At 43.8% G+C, this 22,548-nt stretch overlaps 1 protein-coding gene across 4 annotated transcripts in view; it reads left to right on the plus strand.

Annotated features, from left to right (window-relative positions):
- The window catches only part of RASAL2 (RAS protein activator like 2), a 150,050-nt gene extending 128,891 nt beyond the window's left edge, over positions 1-21,159 (plus strand). For 3 of the 4 annotated variants that reach the window (XM_076339648.1, XM_076339651.1, XM_076339650.1), the window contains 6 exons: positions 2,343-2,542; positions 3,517-4,378; positions 8,762-8,896; positions 10,271-10,473; positions 10,971-11,058; positions 15,832-21,159. In XM_076339648.1, the coding sequence (XP_076195763.1) occupies positions 2,343-2,542; positions 3,517-4,378; positions 8,762-8,896; positions 10,271-10,473; positions 10,971-11,058; positions 15,832-15,996 (1,653 nt within the window). In that variant the 3' untranslated portion in view covers positions 15,997-21,159. The remainder of the gene's footprint in view (positions 1-2,342; positions 2,543-3,516; positions 4,379-8,761; positions 8,897-10,270; positions 10,474-10,970; positions 11,059-15,831) is intronic. The other variant, XM_076339649.1, reaches the window with a different exon arrangement.
- The last annotated feature ends 1,389 nt before the right edge of the window (positions 21,160-22,548 follow it).

Below are 22,548 nucleotides of genomic sequence, written 5' to 3' on the forward strand. Positions count from 1 at the left end.
AACGAAAATGTTGCAGTGCCTTTTTTGATGCTAATGGAGGTACTTTGCTGCACACCAGGCCCTACCCTGCCCAGCTCTGATCGAGCAATGTGTTGGCCAGGCAGAACTGTTCTCATTAAAGACCTGATCCAAAGCCTGCTGAGCTGTTCTCATTTCTGTAGTCTTTGGATTAGTTTTTAGTACACAAGAGGATGCCATGTAAAAACCTGGATCCACTCTCAGTTTTATCCTGTAACAAAAGCAAGATGCTTTCTGCTGTGTATTGTGCTGGGGTCATATGCGTTGTCCAGATTCTGTTCTGCTGATCTCAGTAGACATCGCCAACAATAAGCATTGCTTCCATTTAGCTATAGAAGGAGAAAAGGCAGTAGTTTGCTCTTCCTTAGCTATGTGGCTTTGCGGGATCCAAAATCATTAAAAACTTGATAGCAAAGGTAGTTGATAAGATCCAGAAAAGCTGAGCTGTGAGTCGTCATTTTTTTTGCAAGTGCTTGGAACTGTTCCATATTTCAACTTTTAGAGGTGCATTATTTTGTCCATATTCCATTTATATTATTCTTTCTTTTGAAACTGGAGAGGTGAGGTGAATTGCAATGCACTCTTAACATTTTTATTGCATTAAGGTTTGCCAAAATAGTTATTTGTTGGGTATCTATTTTCTCACGATACATTATTTAAAACAGAAAACAAAAAACTGAGCTTGTTGCATCAGAGTAAATTGAAATGTCCTTGACTCAAAAAGGCAATATATATTAATCTTAGTTTAATAAGAATTTATGATCTTGTTTTTCCATTTCCCTCATACATGCACACAGTGTACCTTCAAAATGTCGCAGGCAGCAAAGTCAGCTATAAAGATGGTTCAGCAGCCTCAGGAAAACGGGCAAAGTGAGCACTCAAAAGACCAGATCCTCCATTTCTACAAATCGGGGTAAACCCACCGGTGCAGGGAACACTGCCATCTCCCTTCAGCTGGTCAGGCATTAGATCAAGAGAAACCCAGCTCCAGTCTTTAGAACTGCATATGGATCTTTGGACTTGGTGTTAGTTACTGTGAGCTGCTCTCTGAATGCAACGGTCGTAAAAGTCTTGGGCAGCAAGGAAAGGGAGGAGTCAGACCTGGGTAAACAGTCAAAGCAGATCTGCTTTGCCCTTTCTGTAGGTTAGATGCATAGATCTATCCTAACAGGCCCTTGGGAGCTGGTATAGTGGTTTGCTAAAAAGAGAATTAAGGGGTAAAGTTACATTGCAGTACTGCTTTACTGTAGGTAATGACTGGGAAACAATGAGAGAAGTCACCTCAGAGACTTTAATAGACACGGAAGAAGTGCTGTACAAAAGTGTCTGTAAAGAGAACTTTCTCTGGAGCCAAACTGACTGACTGAATACCTGCTTACAGGAAAAATAAGGATATGTTTTTGAAAAGAACGTTATCTTTGTAGCAGAGTTTTACTTTATTATAAACCTCCAGCACTTTCACCTTCTTCCTGCAGTCCCAAGAGGCTGGAGATGCCCTGTAGATAATATAACCAGCAGTGACCCAAAGAGGGGAGAAAGACAAAGAGCCTGAACGAGCAGCCTTCCTTGCTGGAAGGTCAGCTGCTCTTATCCTAGGCCAGGCCAACACTGAGCTAACACGTAATTGAACAAGCAGCTACGCATTTAATCCCAGACTGATGTGATAATGTTGGGATCGTCGATGTTTTCATGCAGTTATTTTTCACTTTTAAGTAGGGAAGAACGCCTTAGTTTTTGATAACAGAGTGCTACAGAAGATGGCATCAGTGTAGGATGCCAAAAGCAAAAGGCGCTTGAAATGAAAACCTTCCCTTTCCCCATCTCCCTCAACCCTTGCAATTCTCTCATGATCCCCCTGAATGCCGCATCCCCTTGTCTGTTGGCATGCATTTCCTTTACCACATGACACCCTTTGCCTGGAAAGTTCCCCCCACTAGCTGAATCTGTAGTCTTTGAATGCCCTTTAATGAGTAGATACTGTAGTTTTCACTTTGACCTCACCCACCCTGGATTTAGTTTGCTTTGCATGATAGTTTTGCATTGGAATGGCAATAGTTTTGTTTTATTGAGCATGATTTTTATTTTTGGGGGTCAATCCTAATTTCTTTTCTATTTCCTTTTCTTTCCTCAATGTCTGCTGCACCCCGTTTCGTCTCCTCCATCCATCTCGTCGCCGTGGTTACGCTGCTCCGTAACACTGCATTACGGTCCTGGCACACCCGCACACAACCACCCACCCTCCTTCCTTCCACTTCCACCCCTCCGACTCTGTGCATCGTTATCAAAAAAACTGGCGGATGTCGCGGTGCTTGTTGTCCAATTAGGGTGAAAATTCCTTCCTACAGGCGACCGTGGCAAAACTGGGACCTCTTCCTCGTATTCTTGCTGATATCACCAAATCAATGACCAACCCTACACCGATACAGCAGCAGCTGAGGCGTTTCACTGAGCACAGCTCTAGTCCAAACGTCAGTGGCAGTCTCTCCTCAGGGCTTCAGAAGATATTTGAGGACCCCACTGATGGGTATGTAACAGCCAGAGCTCAAGGGAAGATGTGGGTAAGGGGGTTGTTAAGCCTGTTAAGAGTTGAGTGCTTCGTCACCTGAACTGTCTGCCCAGGCCAGCTGTAAGAGCAGGGAGCTTGGGCCTCTGTCACGGCGAATACACAGTCCCAGTAAGACGGTGCACGAGGTGGCACTGGAGACCTGAAGCTTTTGATTTATCCAAGACTCAAACAAGTCTCTAGGAGTCAATGACTTCAGCTGCTAAAAACCAGTTTTGCAATTTACTTCCAGTCTGAGTGACCGGATGCGTAGTCAGCCATAATGCTTCCTTCTGGTGACAGGGCCACTTATTTACTGCTAATGGAAAAACTGGGCTGTAGGTGGAGCTTGTCACTGGTGGAACAGCAAAAATAGTCCCTCTTCTGTTCAGTGCAGCATTTCTCACACTGTAATAGCTGTTAATCTGAAGCAAAAAGCTGTGATGTGGCAGGACTGCCAAAGAGCTTGGATACTGTGGTCTCAGAGTAGTTTCTGTGCTGTCAGGTATGAGGGCCAGTTTTGTCACGTGGAAGTGTCTGCATTCTGAGCTTACATCTAGATCTACAGGAGCCTTCACACAACTCCTGTTGAATCTTCAGCCCCCCACAATACATAATGCTGGTGAAGGATTAAATGGGATCTGAACTGCTCTGAAGTCTTGCTGGAGACAGAAGTGTCTAAAGGGGAAGGATTTGGTGGGAATGGTTTGTACTTCACCTGTGAAAAAACTAAAGGTGAAGCACTTCTTGAATCAAGTGTAATTCTGAAAGATAAAGTGGTAATTAAGGAAGAGTGTGTTCTGACTTGAACACAAAGAGCTCATAAAAGGAAATCTAGTTCCTTGAAGCTTTCGTATGAGGGGAGGAGGTTAAATGAGGTAGAAAGACTTCTCTGGGACAGATCTCTCAGGTTCTTGGCTGCTTAAAAATTAACCAAATTCCTTTCCACTCCACAGTGACTTGCATAAGCTGAAGTCTCCAACCCAGGAAAATGTAGATGGATATTTTAGGGGCAAGACCTTACTGTTGGTTCAGCAGGCATCCACCCAGAGCATGACTTACTCAGATAAGGATGAAAGGGAAAGCGTCTTGCCCAATGGACGTAGCATCTCTCTCATGGATCTCCAGGATCCTCACACGGCTCACAGTGACCATGCTTCTATTATGCACGATGTGCCTTTGCGCTTGGCTGGCAGCCAGCTCTCTATCACACAGGTGGCAAACATCAAACAGCTGTGGGAAACTCAGAGCACACCCCAGAGTGCTCCCCAGGTGAGAAGGCCTCTGCACCCGGCTTTGAACCAACAGGGCAGCCTCCAGCCTCTGTCGTTCCAGAACCCGGTTTACCATCTCAACAACCCAACCCCACCGATGCCGAAGGCCTCTGTTGACTCCAGCCTGGAGAACCTGAGCACTGCCAGTTCCCGGAGCCGAAGCAACAGCGAAGACTTCAAACTTAGCGGACCCAGCAACAGCAGCATGGAGGACTTCACCAAGCGCAGCACGCAGAGCGAGGACTTCTCCCGGCGCCACACGGTCCCAGACAAGCACATCCCCATTGCGCTGCCCCGCCAGAACAGCAGCAGCCAAGCACAGATCCGCAAAATGGACCAGGCTGGGCTGGGCGCCAGGGCCAAAGCACCGCAGTCCTTGCCACACAGCGCTTCCTTGCGGAGCACGGGCAGCATGTCGGGAGTGTCGGGGGCCATGGTGACTGAATCCATTCAGAATGGGAGCCGGTCCCGGCAGCAGTCCTCGTCCTCTAGAGAGAGCCCTGTCCCGAAGGTGAGGGCAATTCAGAGGCAACAAACACAGCAGGTAAGGAAAGACTTTTTCCAGGCAGTTTCTGCTTTGATGTTTAGCTGATTGCTGCATTGACCTTCAAAGCTTTTTGACATTTGAGTTGAACTGAGTTGAATCAAGAGTACTGGCACTTAAGCAAGTGGCCAGTAGCGAGTGTAAGGAATAGTCGTGCTTGTTATCCTTACAAGCTTGGCAAGCCTAGCTTACCTATTATTTTTGGATGCTTTTGTACTAAATTAAAAAAAAAAATGTTTTGCATTTACTAAGGTAGCAGAAAGCCTGCTGAAAGAAACAAAACTTGAAAATTTCCCTGAATAAAAAAAAAAAAAAAAAAGCTTTGTTCCAAATTGTAGTTAAGATTGCCATGTGAGAATGCATTTGCCCTGTGGTGCTAATTTAAAAGCATAGCTCCCTAAAACCAGAGAAATAAACAAAGTTAAAATATCTGAGAATAAACTGCTGCCAAAATAATAAGTAAGTACAGTTGTCCTAAGTGTGGAGAAAGCTGTATTTCACCATGATGCAACAATTTATTGCTGGTCCCCAAATAAATACTGCTTTTTCATTAATCATCCCAAACTATGAATAATGCAAACACTTTCTGGAAAGGAGTGCTTATATGTACCAACTCCTAATGCACTTTATCAGTTGTTCATAGGCGACTGTAAATCAGGATTTTCCTGTCAAAAAGCCAACATTCCTTTACCTTAAAAAAAAAAAAGAAAAGAAAAAGTCCTGTTGTGATTTGCTGTGTATGAAAATCTCTTCCTAAATTAGTTTAATGTTAAAGAGAAAATAAGTATTTAAATGCCTGGCACTACAGTGAAGGTAGAAAATGTCTCGGTCTGCAGGTCAGAGGGAAGGTGGTTGTTTTTCAAAATGTCATATTAGTGCATACAGACTTATCAGCTGGGCAGGGTAAGGCTCTTGAAGGCAACACCTGCGCTATTCCTGGAGTTAAGTGTTTTCTTCGGTGGTCACTGTAAGGGTAAACATGGTCATGTTTGACTTACCCTACCTAGTATTGAAGGAAATGTTTTAAGCTCCTGCTTTCCACAGGACCTTCTAGAAAGGATGCTGCTCTGCACACAGGCACGAGTAAGGACTTTCACTCCAGAAAGTTGCAGCCCCTGAGGTTGAGACTGCACCAAGTTGCTGGGGAAGCTACATCCGCAAGGAGCAGGAGGTTATGGTCATCCTTGCTGATGTAGCCCTGTTGGCAAAAGCGCTGGTGAAGGCATGATTGTGCAGGCTTTTGGCTTGTAAGGTAAAGCTGGCAGAATTTAGTTGCCATCGTGAGCTCCTGCTCTGCCAAAGGTTTTACTGGTATCCCTGTTGGTGTAGCTTTCTTGGCAAACTCCTGGATGTTACAGTTGAAAGGAGGAAAATCTGGATGATGCCTGGGAACCCAGGAGCAATCAGGGCTTCAAAACTACTTTGATACCTCCAGTTCATTAAAGTACAAGGAGATCAGAAACACTGAATCACAAAGAAAAGGCTATTATGCCAAGTTAGTAATACCAAAAAAAGTAATTGCATATTATTTGAAGTGTATATGTTTGTGTCTTCCTTTGGAGTGTGTGTTTTACATTTGGGCGTAGAGAGGTTGATAGTTAAAATATACTGAATACAACTAAGCCCAGTGGGGAGGTGGTAGGAAATTTTTAGGCCAGTAACAAGGATAAATTTGAAGGATAAACTCCCTTTGCAGTTCTCAGGCATCCAGTGTGAACCTGTATTATATGATCTGCTGAGTTTTACTGTATGGTTCTGTGCAGTGTCCTAGCCAAAATCCCCAGGGAGCTGGTGCCTTTCCTCAGAGCTTGTTACGGGAAGTGTCTACACAAATAGGCAAAGAAAGCTTTACTTTGAAGGTGTTAGGATAAGGAGGAGGAAGTACAGGTGTTGCCTCTCCAGTCTTTGTGCATACACCTTACATGGGTGGCTTCTGCCCTGTGTGTATTTACAAGAAATATTCAGTTAGCTGTTTGCAAACCCCTGGCTCTTCTTATCTTAAATTGCTTGATTACCCGACTGTCCCCAAGCAAATCAGTTACCTTTGCTCGTTTAGCATCAGTGACCTCAGACTTCCCTCTTCTCCAGTTACTTTTTACATTCAGCTTCATAGATGCCTGCGACTATGCCTGGCTTCAGGGCAGTTTCCTTCCCCCCTCTTGTAGGCGATGTGCATCTACTTATTTTTCCACTCTGCTTTCCATACTAATTGTTTTCACTGGATTCATTAGAGTAGTTGCTCATACTTTATTCAGAGAAATCAATTTGTTCTTTCCTTCCCCACACCCTTGAGAAATGTCTTGAAGTGTGCCAAATTGAGTGGCCAAAAATTTTTTGAGGCAAATTCCATTGTGTCCTTTTAATTGCAAATCGTGTTGTGGAATTCTGTTCTTATTTTAAAAAGAAAAAGAGAAAAGAGAAGTTGGGCATGTTCTTTCTAGGCATGCTTTGTGGGTGTTATAATTATTAGACTCTGTTCTCTACAAGTCCCATTTGTTTCTGAATATAGAGCTAGGCCCTTTGTTTGCTGGGAGAGGTCAGTTTTTGCTTTCCATTTCCATTTAGTAGGTAGGTGGGAACAGAAATGTCAGTGTGTTCCTCTGGAAGGGAGGCAAAGAGGGGAATTTAATACACGTTCCTAGCAGGCTTTTCTTTTTTCCCCCTTTATTAGAATATAACTCAACCCATTAGCGTGTGAAGTGCTTGCCATCCACTTGGTCTTTGTAGGCTTTCTGAGTTTGGCTGCTGAAAATATTCTGTCCTACAACTTGAAAGGTTGTTTGGCAGGGTTTGCTGGTGTTCAGCAGTCTGTTACAAGGCTGGTCATGCAGTTTATAGTCACCTTTCTGCTATCTTAGTCCTCCGTAACTCCAGTGAACGGTGACACTGTTCATCCATAGCTGTTCCTAATTCCTCCAGCAATTCCTAGAGCCAAAGTATTTACCTCAGAGAAGAGCCTGTGGGTGGAAGAGCCACACACAGTTCATAGTCTCCCTTGCCATGGCTGCCTCACAGCAAATACTGTCAAAAAAAATCTAACTAAGGAGCTTTGCCAGGCTGTCACACTGCACTTGAAAGGGGCTATTAGCCTTTCTGCTGTGAAGACTTCTTTCTAGCGAAAAGGCCTCTAAATCCAGGGATTTTTGCCTAATTAGTACTCCTTTCCTTTGCCTTTATACTCATCCTTGCTGAGGCTTCTTCCAGTGCTGGAGTCTTCATTGCTGCTCAGGACAGCTGAGCCATTGCAGGCAGATCCTCTGGCCAGAGCTGGTGTAGGACGTATGCAGCACTCATCAGCCCTGCCCTTGTGAACGAGAGAAACAGAAATGGAGGTTGACATGATCCCTCACCTGACTCATGTAAAGAAGCTGTTACTCCCCCATAAAGAGCTCCTCGCTGAAACTGAGACTTCAAAATCCCCCTTTCACTTTGGTATATTTCACTTTGGTACAATACTGAAATGAGGCAGTGAGCTGAAGAGCTGCTTGAGCACAAAAAGAAGCTACAGTTGAAGGGGGGGGGGAGCGGCAGCAGTGAAGTTGATCTTCCGCATTTCTCAAAAAGTTAAGACAGTGTTGCTCTTTCAGGGGTAATTATGCTAATTCCTGTGCTTATAAACTTGTCTTTGTCCATGAAAATTGCTTGGAATTTGTAGCAAGCCATATTTTCCCCAGCCAGGCAGAGAGTTTCTTGTTTCTTTCCTTGGCTTCCTTTTTAGATTCCCTTAAAGAGGATAGCCTCTGATGTTTTACATTTCTCCTAGTAACCACTGCTGGCCCTGGCTTCCTTTCACAGCCTTGTCTGGGTGTATATGCTACAACAGACCATCTAAACCTAGGTACTACAGCGATAATCTTACACCTCTTTGCCACTTTTAAGTACTGCTGTGGTCTCTCATATCCAAGCCATGCAGCCCCATCCTCCATTGTAAAGTCTGTCTGCAGCCTGGCTGAGAAAGCTGCTGCCAAGTTAAGCTCCTCAGTACTCCAGAGAAACCAATCTGTCTTACCTGAACAGGCTGTAAGCAAAGCTTCGTCGCTCTGTTTTCTTTATGAGAGAAATCACAGGTTGAGAAAGCCTTACTGAAAATCCGGCAAAGGGGAAAGGTGGATGTGAACAGGATTTGGAAACAAGAAGTTTTCCAGAGAGAAGCTCACTTAGCAAGGAAGAAAAAGTTTCTCAAATATATTGGTTTTAGAGGGACTCAAGTAAGTGCTGTGAGTCCAAAGTCAAGGGAGGATGAAGTATCTCTGCAAGAGAGGTTTTGGGGATCCTTTGAGACTGACAGATTCACGGTCATTTTTCTCCTCCAAATAAACTGGATTTTAGAGCTGATTTGTATGTAGTTTCTCTGAAAAATGCTTACAGGTATCTCTGCTCCAGGTTCAGTCACCTGTGGACTCTGCCACAATGTCACCAGTGGAAAGAACAGCTGCGTGGGTTCTCAATAATGGACAGTATGAAGAAGTAGAGGAGGATGCAGAGCAGAATCCGGATGAAGTCAAGCATGCTGAGAAGGTAGACTTTATACTGTATGCAGCCAACTCGAGGGCTGCCAGTGAGTCCTGTCCACCCTACAGCCAAGTTCAGAACGGCTTTCAGGCACTGCTGTGACAGTCATGCTTTCAAACGCAGGTTGTATTGGCATAACTTCCTGCTGTACGTGCTGTCACACATATCTGTAGTACAGTATCCCATACTATAGATTAACCCACGTACAGGCTGTAGCATGTCAAATAGGTGCAAACTGACATAGCTGAGAGTTTGTACATTACAGGCTGGTATTTGGCACTTACGTGCATCGTGAGTCACACTGCCTAAGTGTATTAGATCCTGCTCAAGTCATTTTTTATGACAACACTATAGCTACAGCATACTGCTATTTTTCTATGCTTGCAAAACTTTTTAGTGATCATTAAACTCCATTTAAAAAAAAAATTACGATTGTTAACCCAGCTGAGTATAGCTTAGGATATGCTAAGTTGTTGTACAAGGCTCTGTAAATGCAATTCAATCTTCATCAGTAGTTGCATTCAAATTTTGTCTTGGGCTTTGCTTGAGGCAAATCCTGTCATCTAGGTAGTACAGTGTTTCTGGGCTACACAGAAACATCCATGATGTGTTTTTTTTAAAGCGTATTTATTTTCAGGAGTAGATACCATTTTTCCAAATACAGTTACATCTATATGCTGCTATGGTGATGAAGTTTGTTAAGAGGTTTGGTATTTTGAGAAGGCAGGGAGCAAGGAGTAGAACATTTGGTGGACAAGAAGCAGGAACATAGGATTATTAGAAAAGGTGAATGAACCCAAAACAAAGTGGAATACGTTGAGATTCATTGCACTATTGCAGAAGTGATTGTCCACAGGGACAGTAAGTAGAAGAACAAAACCTCAGCCAAGTAAACTTACAGGCTCTATTCTGTAGTGAATGATCTGCTCTGTCTTCACACATGATTTCATGCCTTGATTAGGTCCTGAAGAATGAGTTATTTGGGTCCCATACTGGTCCCGTTTTGTAAGCTTGGTCACCCCAGGACATTTTTACAGTTGAGCACTATTAGCAGCTTCTGTCTGGGAACTGCTTGAGTCTGGAGTAACTGGGGATGTTACCGGTCAGGGCTGAGGAACCATGTCAGAGCCCTCTGACTGCTTAAATTGTGCTACAGAATGACATCCTATAGTGTGGTAATAGCTTAATGCTCAATGGGAGCCTACATGCTCCTTGCCTGTGGTTGCCCACAGTTGTTTGTTTGTCATTTTCTTTACTTCTATAAATTTATTTTTCATGAAAAAAATAATGTCCTTCTCTGAACAGCAGCAGATTATAATGATCTGATCTCTTCCTTTTTCCTTTGCATCTGATTCTTTCCTTCTTTCCTTCTACCTGCAGTATGAACAAGAGATAGCAAAGCTGAAGGAGCGCCTGAAGGTGTCAAGTCGCCGGCTGGAGGAGTATGAGCGGCGACTCCTGGTGCAAGAGCAGCAAATGCAGAAGCTGCTGATGGAGTACAAGTCTAGGCTGGAAGACAGTGAGGAGAGACTACGCAGGCAACAGGAGGAGAAGGACAGCCAGATGAAAAGTATCATCAGCAGGTGAGGCTTTGGAAAGTTGAGGACTGTGTAGGACAAGCAGCTCCCCTGTGTCATGTGTTCTCTTTGACACTAAAGAAGGTAGTTGCATGGGCTTCTTGATGTCTCTGGACTGATACCATCCTGCCTTAGAGATGAAGAAACGGGGGTGCAGGTGTGGAAACTTGCCTCAGATTGCCAGGAGAGTGAAGGAAAAGATTTAGGAAATTTTAACCCTGGTCTCTGTCATACTTATAACAGGTCTTTTTGCTCTGTTTGGAATCTGTACTCAAGGCAGTAGTTTTTCAGAGCAGTTGCGTTTTTGGCATTGTCCACTTTGAGAATAGCAAGGTTAGGCAATTGGGAGTGTCAGATGGATAGATAAGCTTTTCCAAGTGCAGCAGAATTCTTCTCTTGCAGAGCCAGGACAATCAGAGAAGTCAAACCAACAGGCCAGAGTCACTGAAACACTCTGGAATAGTATTAAACTGTCCTAATTTGTACCTGGTTTTGCTCATCAGACTCATGGCAGTTGAAGAGGAACTGAAGAAGGATCATGCAGAGATGCAAGCTGTCATCGATGCAAAGCAGAAAATTATTGATGCACAGGTAAGGAGCTCAGGATCTCCAAGAGCCAAGTGTTCTGTGCGTAGAACCCATTTTTTTCCCCTATTCTCCTGCCCCAGCATTGTTATCTAGCTCCCAAGCCAGTATTGGCCCATGGTGTTGCACATGTGACTTACTGCCTTCTAGGAGAGAATTGGGTTTTTTAATTCATAAAGACTGTACTGTCTGACACTAGGCTTTGAGACAGCCTGGCAACAAATCACAGGACTGATCGCTTCTCCAAAACCTTTTCTACTTTGTGAGATCCCAAGGGGGTAAAGGAATAGCCGTGCATTGTGTAGACAGTGTTCCAAGCGTGGGCCTGGGAACTCTGGAAAAGCTGTGCCTCATACCAGCATAGTTTAATTGCCATGTGCATGCATCTTAGCTATGCAAGCTAAAAGCATGGCTTTGAACATTCGAGTCAAGAAAAGAGAATGCTTGCAATGGAGCATTGCCCTGTATGACGTCATACGTGGCATTTCACCCCATCTGACTGTCCACGTCAGTCCTGGAGAAATGCCCAGTTTGCCACAAACCTGCAGTGCTTGCCTCAGGCAACACGAGTTAACTGTGGGAAGTGGGACCCAGTGGGCAGTGCATGCGGGTGTATTGTGTGGGATCATTTCAGCTTTTCTTCTGTGTCTGTGCTGATCCCAGAGAGCAAAGCTTGTACAACAGAACCTGAGACTGGTTTGATATCTGCCTGCCATGTTATGTTTGTGATATTTGCATTTGGAGGATGTCTTTCCTGCTTCTGGGCTTTTCGGTAGTTCCAACTGTAAACTTTCCTTAATAGATAATCTTAAGAAGATGACCTGTTTCAGGAATAACCCAAGTTATTTCAGAAAGTTGTTTCCCTACACAAAGAGTGGCGGCGGGGGGGAGCCTCAGTTGAACATTGTTAAAGACGGGACTGGTGTATTAGAATACAGGCATAAGTGAGCACAAAAGGGCATACCCTGGCCATTTTTTTCCTGTTGAATGGCCAGCAATAATAGAAATGTTTGAGCTCACATGGAACTGTAGGGAAAATACAAAGTAGAAAAAAGCTGTGTTTTTAAAAGGTTGGTAACACTAGGAGCATATTTATAGCAGATTTCTTTTTGATAACTTGAAAAGTTCTGTTTTTCCTGCTGCCTTTGCCCGTTTTCCCGCAGTTCTTCAGAAAGACTGTTCATGAAAGCTGGATTTTTGTATCAGTGCCATTTGAATAAATCACTTGTGTACAATAACATGGCACTTCTGTTACCTAGCCTTGCAGAATAAAAAGAAAATCCTACTGGAATTACACCATATATAGTTCCTTGTTATTGTGCAAGATGCTCTACATGGAGACACCAGTGTAGTCACCCTTTCTAGATGCAGCTCAAGATTAAATCCTTTCTGTGAGGACTTGCACTCAAAATGCAAAGGGGGAGAGTGCAGTGCTGGAGAATGAACAGGAATGTAGTCAGTCGCTATTTTTTTTCTTCGTGGTGGGGGAACAGTACAGCAGCCTCCAATCTGATCAAGAAGTATGGCAAGTGGAAGCTGGAGTACAAGTTGAATGTGCTGGGCCATTTTTAGGAGATAGGCACAGTCAGGGCATCTTGCTGTTACACACTGATGGAATGGCAGCTCATTCAAACAGCAGCCTGGTTTTTCATTTGCCTCAAGAAGGTGAAAGGGGCACTGAGCAAACTCATAAAAAGTGATTTTTTTTGGAGGGGAGGATATGAGAGATTGTGAGTGAATAAGAAACTTGCCCTTCCCTCTGTTACCTGTCTATGCCAGTAAGCTCTCAGCCTCGGTGTGAGGTTATGGGCTAGCAAGGTGGAGAGTGGACCAGTCTGATCCCTCAGTGTCACCAGCTGGCAGAGGTGACTGCTGTGGACTTGTGAAAGCTTCAAACCCTCAGGGCTGGAAAGGTGTGGTACTTGATCAAATGATGCATCATTTATCACCTGCAGTGGAAGAAATTTTTGAAAAAACAGTAGCAAAACAGTAGCATTAATGATTCCTCTTTTAATCTGACTTTTTTTCTTCTGAAGTGCTGTTAGCTACTTGGGCAAGCAAGGTCATCAGCAAACATTAACTGCTTCAGTGTCAACCAGTTCATGGGGGAAGCTCAGTTGTCATTGCCCTTTCATGGGTACCTGAGCAGAAGAGGAAACTGATGAAAGATTCAGAACAGACACACCAGAGGAGCCCAAGTGTTTGCTGGGTTCTGTAGCAATCCCTCTAAGTTGTGCTTGGAAGATTTTTCTTAGTCTGTGATTCATTTGGCAAAGAGATATAGCAGTGGCTAGAAAAGAAAAGGTTTTTTTCATGTGAGATTTATGGAGTGGAGTTGGAACCTGGCTTATCACACCTGTTTGAAGAGTTAAATGGCTGCTAGGAAACAGCAGTAACCCGGGCTTCTTGTGCTTAGTTACATCACCACAAGATGCTTTTCAGGATTTGCTCTTTTGCCTTGTGGTCAGGTGCAGCACCCAATACTGTACTGATGCACAAGGACAGCCTTGTTCTCAGTATACGTGCTGTTGGCACTGGCTCTGGGCAGCGCCTTGTGTGCGCTGTGGTTCCAGAGGCTGTCTCTGGGCCTCCCTGACTGAGCAGGGGCTGGGTCTGGCTAAACTCTCTCCCTGGAGCAGCGGAGCTGCAAAGAGTACTAGCCCAGTTGCTATTGCAAGTGACATCTCCGCTGTGTTAAATTACAGGTCATAAATGGGGATGAGATAATTCAAACAGGCAAGTAAACCCAATCAGTTCTCTAGCTGAGCAGTACCCAGTCCTGGCCCAGTGCACTGACCTCCTACCCATTCCAGCTCCTCCCACTCCCTGTGCCCAATTCGTGTGTGTTAGAGACATGTTTGTAGATTGAATTTTCCTTTGAGTGAGAAGATGCTTCTACTCACCAAGCTCATGCTTTTAAGATTGATTTTCCAAGTGTGTATTTCCAGCTGTTTTGCAAACTGGCATAGTGAGCACTCATCAGAGCCAGAAAGTAACCAGCCTTTCATTTTTAACTCTTTGGAGAGCTATATTCTTTGGAAAGAAATTTTAACTTTAAATTATATATTCCAGGTGAAATTTAGTCTGAGGAGGAGGCGCTTTAACTTGCTGAAGAACACATTTCTGCTAAGGCAGTTGTGTTTTGCAGGATTTATTTCAGCATGGGAGGAAAGGCTAAGGCCTTTAACTCCTCCATTGTCTATTCTCCTTGCTTATGTTGAGTGGATCAGGGCAAGTGCTAGGGCAGGCTATAGCCTGCCTTGCTGTTTGATTTCTCATGCCTCCTCCTCTTCCATTTGCTCTGCTATACAGAGCTCGGTCTCTTCAGGGCTGTAATACAAGCAGTACTTAAATTCTGCTTTGTTTTTGCACCCTAACATTTACCCCTGTGGGGAAGCCCACTGAGAAAAGCAAACATTACTTGATTACTGATGTACCACACAGCTGATGTGCTGGGATCAGAATCTCAAGGGACTGTTGTAGCACTTAGATCTCCTGAGCAGTATGTCTGAACTATCCCTTAATGTTTGTGCCTTCTGTGCATCGTTTTTCCTTCCATTTTGTTTCTCAATGGGCTGGACTGGGAAGAGTTCCTGCATGCAGCTTTTTTCATTCAAGTAAATTAGACATTTTTCCTTCTGAAAGAAAAAAATGCTAATCAGCTGGTAGCATGGAGAGCATATTTACCTTTTGCTGTCTCTGTTGCTGCTTTGTGTGGCTGCATTATTTTCTTTTTTTTGAGGGAAGATGAAAATTGTCATTTCTAATTGTGCCACCAACTCTTTGGCTTGACCCTCCAGTGCTTTATTCCACTGCAGGTAATCTAGCTGTTAGTAGGCTGGGTTTTGTTGATGGGGTTTTTATTTTTTATAAATTTAGTACACATCATTTAGCTTTCTGCCAAAAGTGGAGGCTAGCACTTGCTGTGCCAGAGGAATCAAAACTGGGATGTAGGAACCATGGATTCAGCGGAGCCCGGGAGCCCCTCTGAGCTGGAATGGGTCTAGGAGCAGTGTGTTCAGTGTTTGTTCTTTGTGTTCTGTCGATGGCATCTCCCCCTCCACCCACACTGCCCTCTTCCCCTTCACCTCAAATAACCCCTTAGTTTTAGCTTCTGGCTGCTTCTTCTCTATGTTGCTATTGCACCCTCACTTCTGCTGGTGACTGCAGGCTGCCATTATCTGCCTTTTTTTTTTTTTTTATTTATTTCAAGCATACCATGAGTTTATTCTGAGCACACTCCATTCAAAATACAGAGACAATGGCCGTTAGATACCACTTGCACTTTTCTCTGCCAGATGAAACCTCCACCACTTTTATTTTCTGCTGCCTGTTTCTGTTTTTCTAACATATTTAAAAAAAAAAAAATTAAATTGGCTATTGTTGTTACTAACACCGACACCCTTCCCCCTTCCCATGGCAAAATACTGCATTTCCGTCTGCCTCGGTTGGAGGCTGTCTGGATAAAGCCACTGTGACTGGATCAATGCACCAATGTAACTTTGACTCACTGTCACCTTCCATCATGCAAAAAGGCCAGGAGGGCCAGACTGGCCTGTGAAAAGCCCGTGGCACGCAGGGGCCATGTTACCCCAAGAAAACAGAAAGAGGCAGACATCCCATCTTACCAGAGAATGTTAGCCAAGCTGCCTCTGCCTAGAAATCATCTGAAGACACTGTCACAGCCCCGGGTCCTGGAGGTTCCCCATAAAGCAGGCTTGTGGGGCAAAGGCATTCCATTTGTGAAGGAGCTCTGACTTTGTGGGGTGTTTGTTGCAGGAGAAGCGGATCGTGTCCCTGGACTCCGCCAACACGCGGCTGATGAGTGCCCTGACGCAGGTGAAGGAGCGCTACAGCATGCAAGTCCGAAATGGCATCTCCCCCACCAATCCCACCAAGCTTTCCATCACGGAGAATGGTGAATTCAAAAACAGCAGCTGCTAACTGGGCAGATGCTGCCGGCCATCTCCCCAGGAGAAGGGCAAGAGGGAGCAGACTCAAGAAACCTTCAAAATAGCCCCCCCTTCCCCTTACAGGTTTACATAATGCTGCTAATAAAATGGAAAAGAGAAAGAAGAACTCTGAAAGGTGGGCTTTAATTCCCCACTCGAGGCCAGGAGAACCAGGCTCCCAAGAACAAGTCCTTCCGTATCACTGTGTAAATAGAGGGAGCTCTTGGGTCATGTACAGAAAACGCCGATGTAATATACCAAAAGGAAGTGAATACTGTAGATTTTTTTAATTATTGCTATTTTTATTATTATTATTTTTTTCTCTTGTTGAAAGCACTGCAGTCCTTGGAGGAGGAAGAGGGGAGTGTGAGTGCATGTGTGTTGTGGGTGAGAGAGAGAGAGAGAGATGAGCAGTGGGTTACATTAGACAGCAGCTGTATATATCAGGCTGACTGATACAAGTACATGAGTGGAGTGAAATAGTAGTGAAATGAATTCTATAAGAAAACTCATCTGCTGGTTTTATTCCCCTCTTCTCTAGCTGTTCTTTAACTGAATGCAAGCTTGATAGCAAACAATTTAGCAAGAAAATTGGCTCTTGCTGGATCCTGTACCTACTTTCGGTAGGACTCTGGTGAAAAATTTTCAGTCTTTTTGAACAAGGTAAAAACTTGGAGCAGCAAGCTTGTTTCCTTACATTTGCACACAGTCAGGCTTCCCATCAAACAGACAGAGGGAATCTGCAGTTTTTCAAGGTAGGATTCTTTCTTTTTTACCCCAGTTCTAATGCAGTTTTATATTTTCTGTTTTGAGAATTTACAGACGTGTAAATACTTTTTTTTTTTTAAAATTCCTATCCAATCCCCACTTACGCACCATGCAGTAGCACCCTGAATTCATTCTCTGCATTCCATCAGGAAGAATCAGGTTCATGCTCTGAGGAAAGGGCTAACCGAAGGGTGCCCATGCCCAGTAAAGTAGAGGTTCATATGCAAAATTTCCTTTTTCCTAGAGGATTTCTATATTTTAACTCTCGTTCAATTTCACTATTTCAGCCGCTAGCTTAGCCGGTCTAGTTCCAATGAGAGATGCTTTCTGCACGTTTGTGTTAAAAGATCTTCCATTTCCACTGAAATTTGCCTTTCTCTGGATACTTTAAAGGTGGTTTGTGGGTTTTGGTGGGTTTTTTTAAGTTCTGTACACACCAGTTTTTTCTTAAGGAGTTTTGACTAAGCTTTCATCTCCAGTTACTTTCAGTTGCATTTCATAGAAGCATACTTACAGGCTCTATGTGAATGTGTATATAATTACAAAGTGACCTTCTCATGGAAGATAATGACATTCACAAACTGTAAAAGACTAACAATAAATGACACAGTATTATCAATTCTCATGATTTCATGAAATGCCACAATATTTAGTCTGAGAGGTTTTTTTAAAGCCCCAGATTCTAGAGTCAAGTAATAGTGTGTGAAGCTTCACTTTCACTTTTTGGTATACATTTCTAGCCCCCAGACTCTCAAAGTAAATAAAATTATTGCAACAGCAATTGAAATTGTGAATTACAGAAGTATGCTAATAACAGTGAGTGTGATTAACCATTGAAACTAGTTATGGAAATTAGAAATTGGAAAAGTTGACTTCAAAATGAGACAAAACCTTGAGAGGGTTGCCTCAGCGTGGGATGTGTTCAGCAAGCGGTTCAGGCTGCAACTAGGAAGAAGCTAATGAGGTGGCTCTGGGAGTACCTGGCTGAAACCGTATAGCCTGTGATACGGAGGAGGTCAGAGCTGATGATCTGATTATCCTTTCTGGCCTTAGTTTCTGAATCTCTAAAATTGTACTACATTAAAAATGTAGGTGTTTCTAAGCCAATTTCTTGACATCCCGAAAGTGACCCGTGTTGCCTTGAACATGAAGGATTGGCAATACCGAGGACCCAAATTCAGTGTCTGTTGTCAAGTTAGTTTGTTCTTTGGAAATGAATTACTCTCGCCTCTGTGGGCAAATGCAGCTTGTGACAGAGCACAGTATGTTAACTGTTCTGCTTGATTATTGTGTTACGATACTTCAGTTAAGCGTCATCACACAAGTACGTTACATTACTAACTATGCATAAATACAGAGACCACATCTCCTGCACTGTAGGATATATAAGAAATATGTGTATGAATGTCTCTTAGCAAGGCCTTGGCCGTTAATTTACATCTAGAGGAGACTTGTCTGCAGCGAGTTGGGATTTATATTTAATGCTTAGTTCTTTCGGATCAAAGCTGCTCTGGCTGCTTGAATGTGACTTGGTACTGCAGTCCAGGGAGCATCCCTGTCTTGTTCTTGGTGTATCATAGCCAAGTCAGCACTGTCTGACGCACCTGGGCTTGTGCTCTGCTTTTGCTCAGTAGTGATTTCTTTTCGATACTTTCCAAACCGTCTTCCAGCTCTGGGTCGTTGCTGACCTCTGATATTTTCTTCCTCAAACTGTGCCTTTAAGTTCCTTCTTTCCTTCTTCCTTCATGCATCACAGCCATAGGCAGTCTATCAAGTTTGTATTAATCTGTCTTGTGAGTAGCTCTCTTTTAACCTTTGCAACCCCCTTTCTGTTGAGTATTTTTGCGTGATCTGCATCTCCCCTTTACTATGTACTGTAATTATACAGCTGCATCATGGGAAATTTGTTCATAAAAGTAGCCTTTTCAGATGGGCATGTGCATTGCTCACTTATTACACAGTGCAAATAGTATGGGTGTTCTGTGACTGAGACATGAGATCAAGTGGTCGTAGGAATACATTGACTAGAACAAGGCAGAGGCAGATACGTCATTCTGGTAGCGTTTAGCCTAGCATTCATTTGGGAAACGCATTTCACCAGAGCTCCCCAGCTTTCTGGTAATCTATCAAAGATCACTGGCTGAGCTGTATGGTTTGATGCTGAAGTCGCCGAGACGTCCATTTTGATTTCTGCAGAGAAATGCAATAGGGGCAACATTTCAGCCCTGATTTTTGGAAGGGAAATAATACCTGCCGCAAGATTGATGTTTTGGTGAGCTCTTCAGTAATGAATCATTCTAATAATATACCTTCTCCTATGTATTTCTTAAGCATGTAGAATGCTTGTAGGAAAATGTTGCTATTCTAAAAGTGTATCAGTATCGTTTTCACAGCTTGTTGCTAGGCAGGTTGTCTCTCTTCTACTTCAGTTTCTCCCCTAAAGTGCAAAGTGTACTCCTCTAACTCCCGCTATAGAGGAGAAGCTGCCTGTTGACCCAAAAGCAGGTGAGGGTTGCAGACTCACAATGCTGCAAGACTAGAATTGATTAGGTGCAGAACAAAACGTTATGCTCCTGACTCCTGCAGGCAGCTGTCTCTCCTAGTTTCTTACCAAGCAGCTTTCTAGAGGAATTTTAAGCCGCTTCAAGCCGACAATATGTGAAAATGCCAGCTTCTATTTTGTCCAGTCTGATAAAATTCAAGTGGCACTAAACCACGTGGCAGCCGAAAGGTCTGTCTGTTTTGGAGCAAGAGCCCTATCTGGGCCTGATCACATTTGGTTTAAGACTAGTAGCCAGTGGGTTTCTGCAGCAAAGAGAGAAGAAGTAAATAGTGCGAAGTCTGATGATGTGCATTATAGACATTAGGTTTTGGTTCGTACTTTCAGCCATGCATCAGGCTGTGTCTAATGCTGTTGCAAGCAACTGCTGCTCTCATTTGGAAACAGCTGAAGTAGCGCAGGAAAAAATTAATAGCTTGTGGGAGTAATACTCGTGTGTTCCTAAGACTGAAACAGAAAAGTTGCCCCATCCTGGCATCTCAGTCCTTTCTGGCCACGTTCCTCAATACTGCTCTAGGGTGGTTCTTCCCAAACCACAAAGGCACCCGGGCTTCCGAGTTCTCAGTAAAAGCTCACGGCCAGCATGGCGGGGCAGGGAAATGGAGCAGCATTGTGTAGCACTGCGGCCTTTTGCCATGTTGTGTGTGGTGTCTGCAGAGCGTATGAAGAACAGAGGTGACCAGAATGACGTGGGATAGGCACTAAAGGAGAAGAGAGGGAGCAGGGCCTAGGAGTGGCATCCTGTAAATGCCCATTCTTTGCAACTCTAGGAATTCTAGACCTTTTCTTTAAGGGAAAGAGACAGATTTCACGTCTAGGAATTACCAACTGTTATTTCCCTGGTGTATTAGAAATGGGCAGCTACGTGTAAAAGCACAGATTCATACAGCTACACATTTTGCAACATTTCTTTCCAGCGGAATAACTCTAAGCAGGGGATCCAGGGACAGGTGGAAAGGGATGTGTATATTTTCTAGTTAGAGAATATGAGGTGTATCCAGTAGTAAATTCTGTACCCATCTAATAAGTTGTCCAAGAAGTGGGTTTTATTTTGTGTTCTTGCAATTGCTTTGGGTTGGCTTAGGCTTTTTTTTTTTTTTACATGATACATTAACTTCATGTTTTAATGATTGCTTAAACCCACCAGCTTTTAACTTCATCTGAAAACTCAATGAGTGAAGTCTGTCAATTTTACAGCAGTGCCCATGGAATGTGTCGGCAATACTTGTCTGCTAAGGTCACCATGTATGTATGAATTCTGTTTGTGTTCTGCAAAAATATCTGTGTCGTTCTGGAAAACAATTCCTGTCCGAGTTGAAGCATTAAATGTATTTATATCAGTGATTAGCATGGTCAGCTGAGTGTGACAGAGCAAAAAGGGTTAAATTTAGGCTGATGCTTTTAGATGTTTCCTTCTCCACAGTAAGTTAACTCCCATGAGAGCGAGCATGTCATTAGATCATGCCTGCCAGGAATCCTACCTGTAAAAATAGATTTTCTGTCTCAAGGGCCTTAATAACAGTGTTACTACACAGAACTGTTTTACAATGATAGCTCTAAATAATTTATTTTTTATTTCAACAAAGTACACCTTAAAAAGTAATAAACTTGTTTTTCAAGCCGTATTTTTATGCTAGTAGCACTGGACTGTTTGGTGTCTGAGATCCATTTCTGCATTTCATTGCCTGGGTTTGTTCTAAAGAAGATTTATTTTTGTTCTGTGAATAATTTTTGAAGGTTCTTGTAATATGTACAGATATAGATACATTTGAGGTCTTTTATTGATATTCCTACAAAGAATACAAATAAACTTTAACTTTAAACAGTTTGGACTCAGTAAACCTATGCTGATTTAAAATTCTGCTCCTTCTGCTCTCGGGTGGTACTTGTGTTTCGTGTAACTTCAGAGGGTGGAGGGAAACTCAGGCCGTGTAACTTTAATGTTTGGGACCAAGTAGCTCCCATTTGACACCTGGAGCTACTGGGGTAAACCAAGGGGGTCCGTGGCGGAGCAGAGCAGCAGAATTCATTCCTTTCTCATGTTTCTGTGGCTGGGTGTTTTGCTGGGGGCCCGGCACGGGTGCCAGTGCTGCATCCCGGAGCTCTGCCTCCCCGTGCCGGCAACCTCTCAAATCTGTCTGTTTGCTGGGAAATATCTGGCATTGTGGAGTGAGAGAGCGACAAGCTGTGGAGACATGGAGAATTGCTCTCTGCTTCTTCTAGGCATGGGATTATTTGGATAATAATAACATCTTCAGTGGCGAAAAGAGAGTTACCTTGTATTAATTAATGTGTTTATTCCTCTCATGCCGGACCAGTGAATGTGATCAGCCCGGTTTTCTTGTTCAGTCAGTTCCTGGTTTACAGGTTCTCATGCACCAGTCCAAAGCTGCAGTGTTTGAGGCATGGACGTACAGAGGAATATTTATTTACAGGTTCACATAAAATGCTGGATTCTCAGCAGTTTATATTTATGCTTCATATGTGTCTGAAATCTTGTATATAATGGGCGGGAAAACCTTTCATATTGAACTTATTGAATGCAAGATCTATACTCAAGGGGATGTTTTGCTAAAGTCTTTTTCTTTTCATTTCACGTGATATTTTTTTCCATAGCTTTGAAGCCTGCAAAATACACACAGCAAACTTTCAGTTGTTCCTGTGTGCCTCCACCCTGGCCCTACACTTTGTTTTGTTCAAGTCCCCTGCATGTTCTGCCTTGTTCTTGCTTAGGCTGTAAGTTTTGCATGCCAGGAGCTTTCTTCCTGCGTGTCTGTACAGAACCCAAAACAGCGGGTGCCTGATGCTTCTGGGCACGAGGGCGGCACAAACAGCGTCTCTGAAGGAGGTGGATCTGTAACTTCCCACACCCGGGTCCTGTCCGATCTCAGTGCTCGCCCAGCAGAGTCACCTGCTCCTCTGTGGCAATGCTAAGCACTGCCCAGGGGAGGGGGCAGGCCCAGCAGCCCAGATGTGAACAGACAGAGGCAGGTGAGAAGAGGGATAGGATGGGATGTAGACCTAGCGGGCAAAGTGATCTCAGTATCATGTTTGCTGTCATGGTTTTGGGAAGGGGGGGGGGGGGGGGGGAATCTAAGTGGGAGAGGGATGGGCAGGGGAATGCAAAGTTGGGGGGAAGGAGGAGACAGCCGGAGGGTGTGCTGAGTGAAGCAGAGGGAGGAAAGTGAGGTAGAGCAGGAGCATTGCACAAATGCC

Source organism: Aptenodytes patagonicus, chromosome 5, assembly GCF_965638725.1.
Source record: "Aptenodytes patagonicus chromosome 5, bAptPat1.pri.cur, whole genome shotgun sequence".
Taxonomy (NCBI): domain Eukaryota; kingdom Metazoa; phylum Chordata; class Aves; order Sphenisciformes; family Spheniscidae; genus Aptenodytes; species Aptenodytes patagonicus.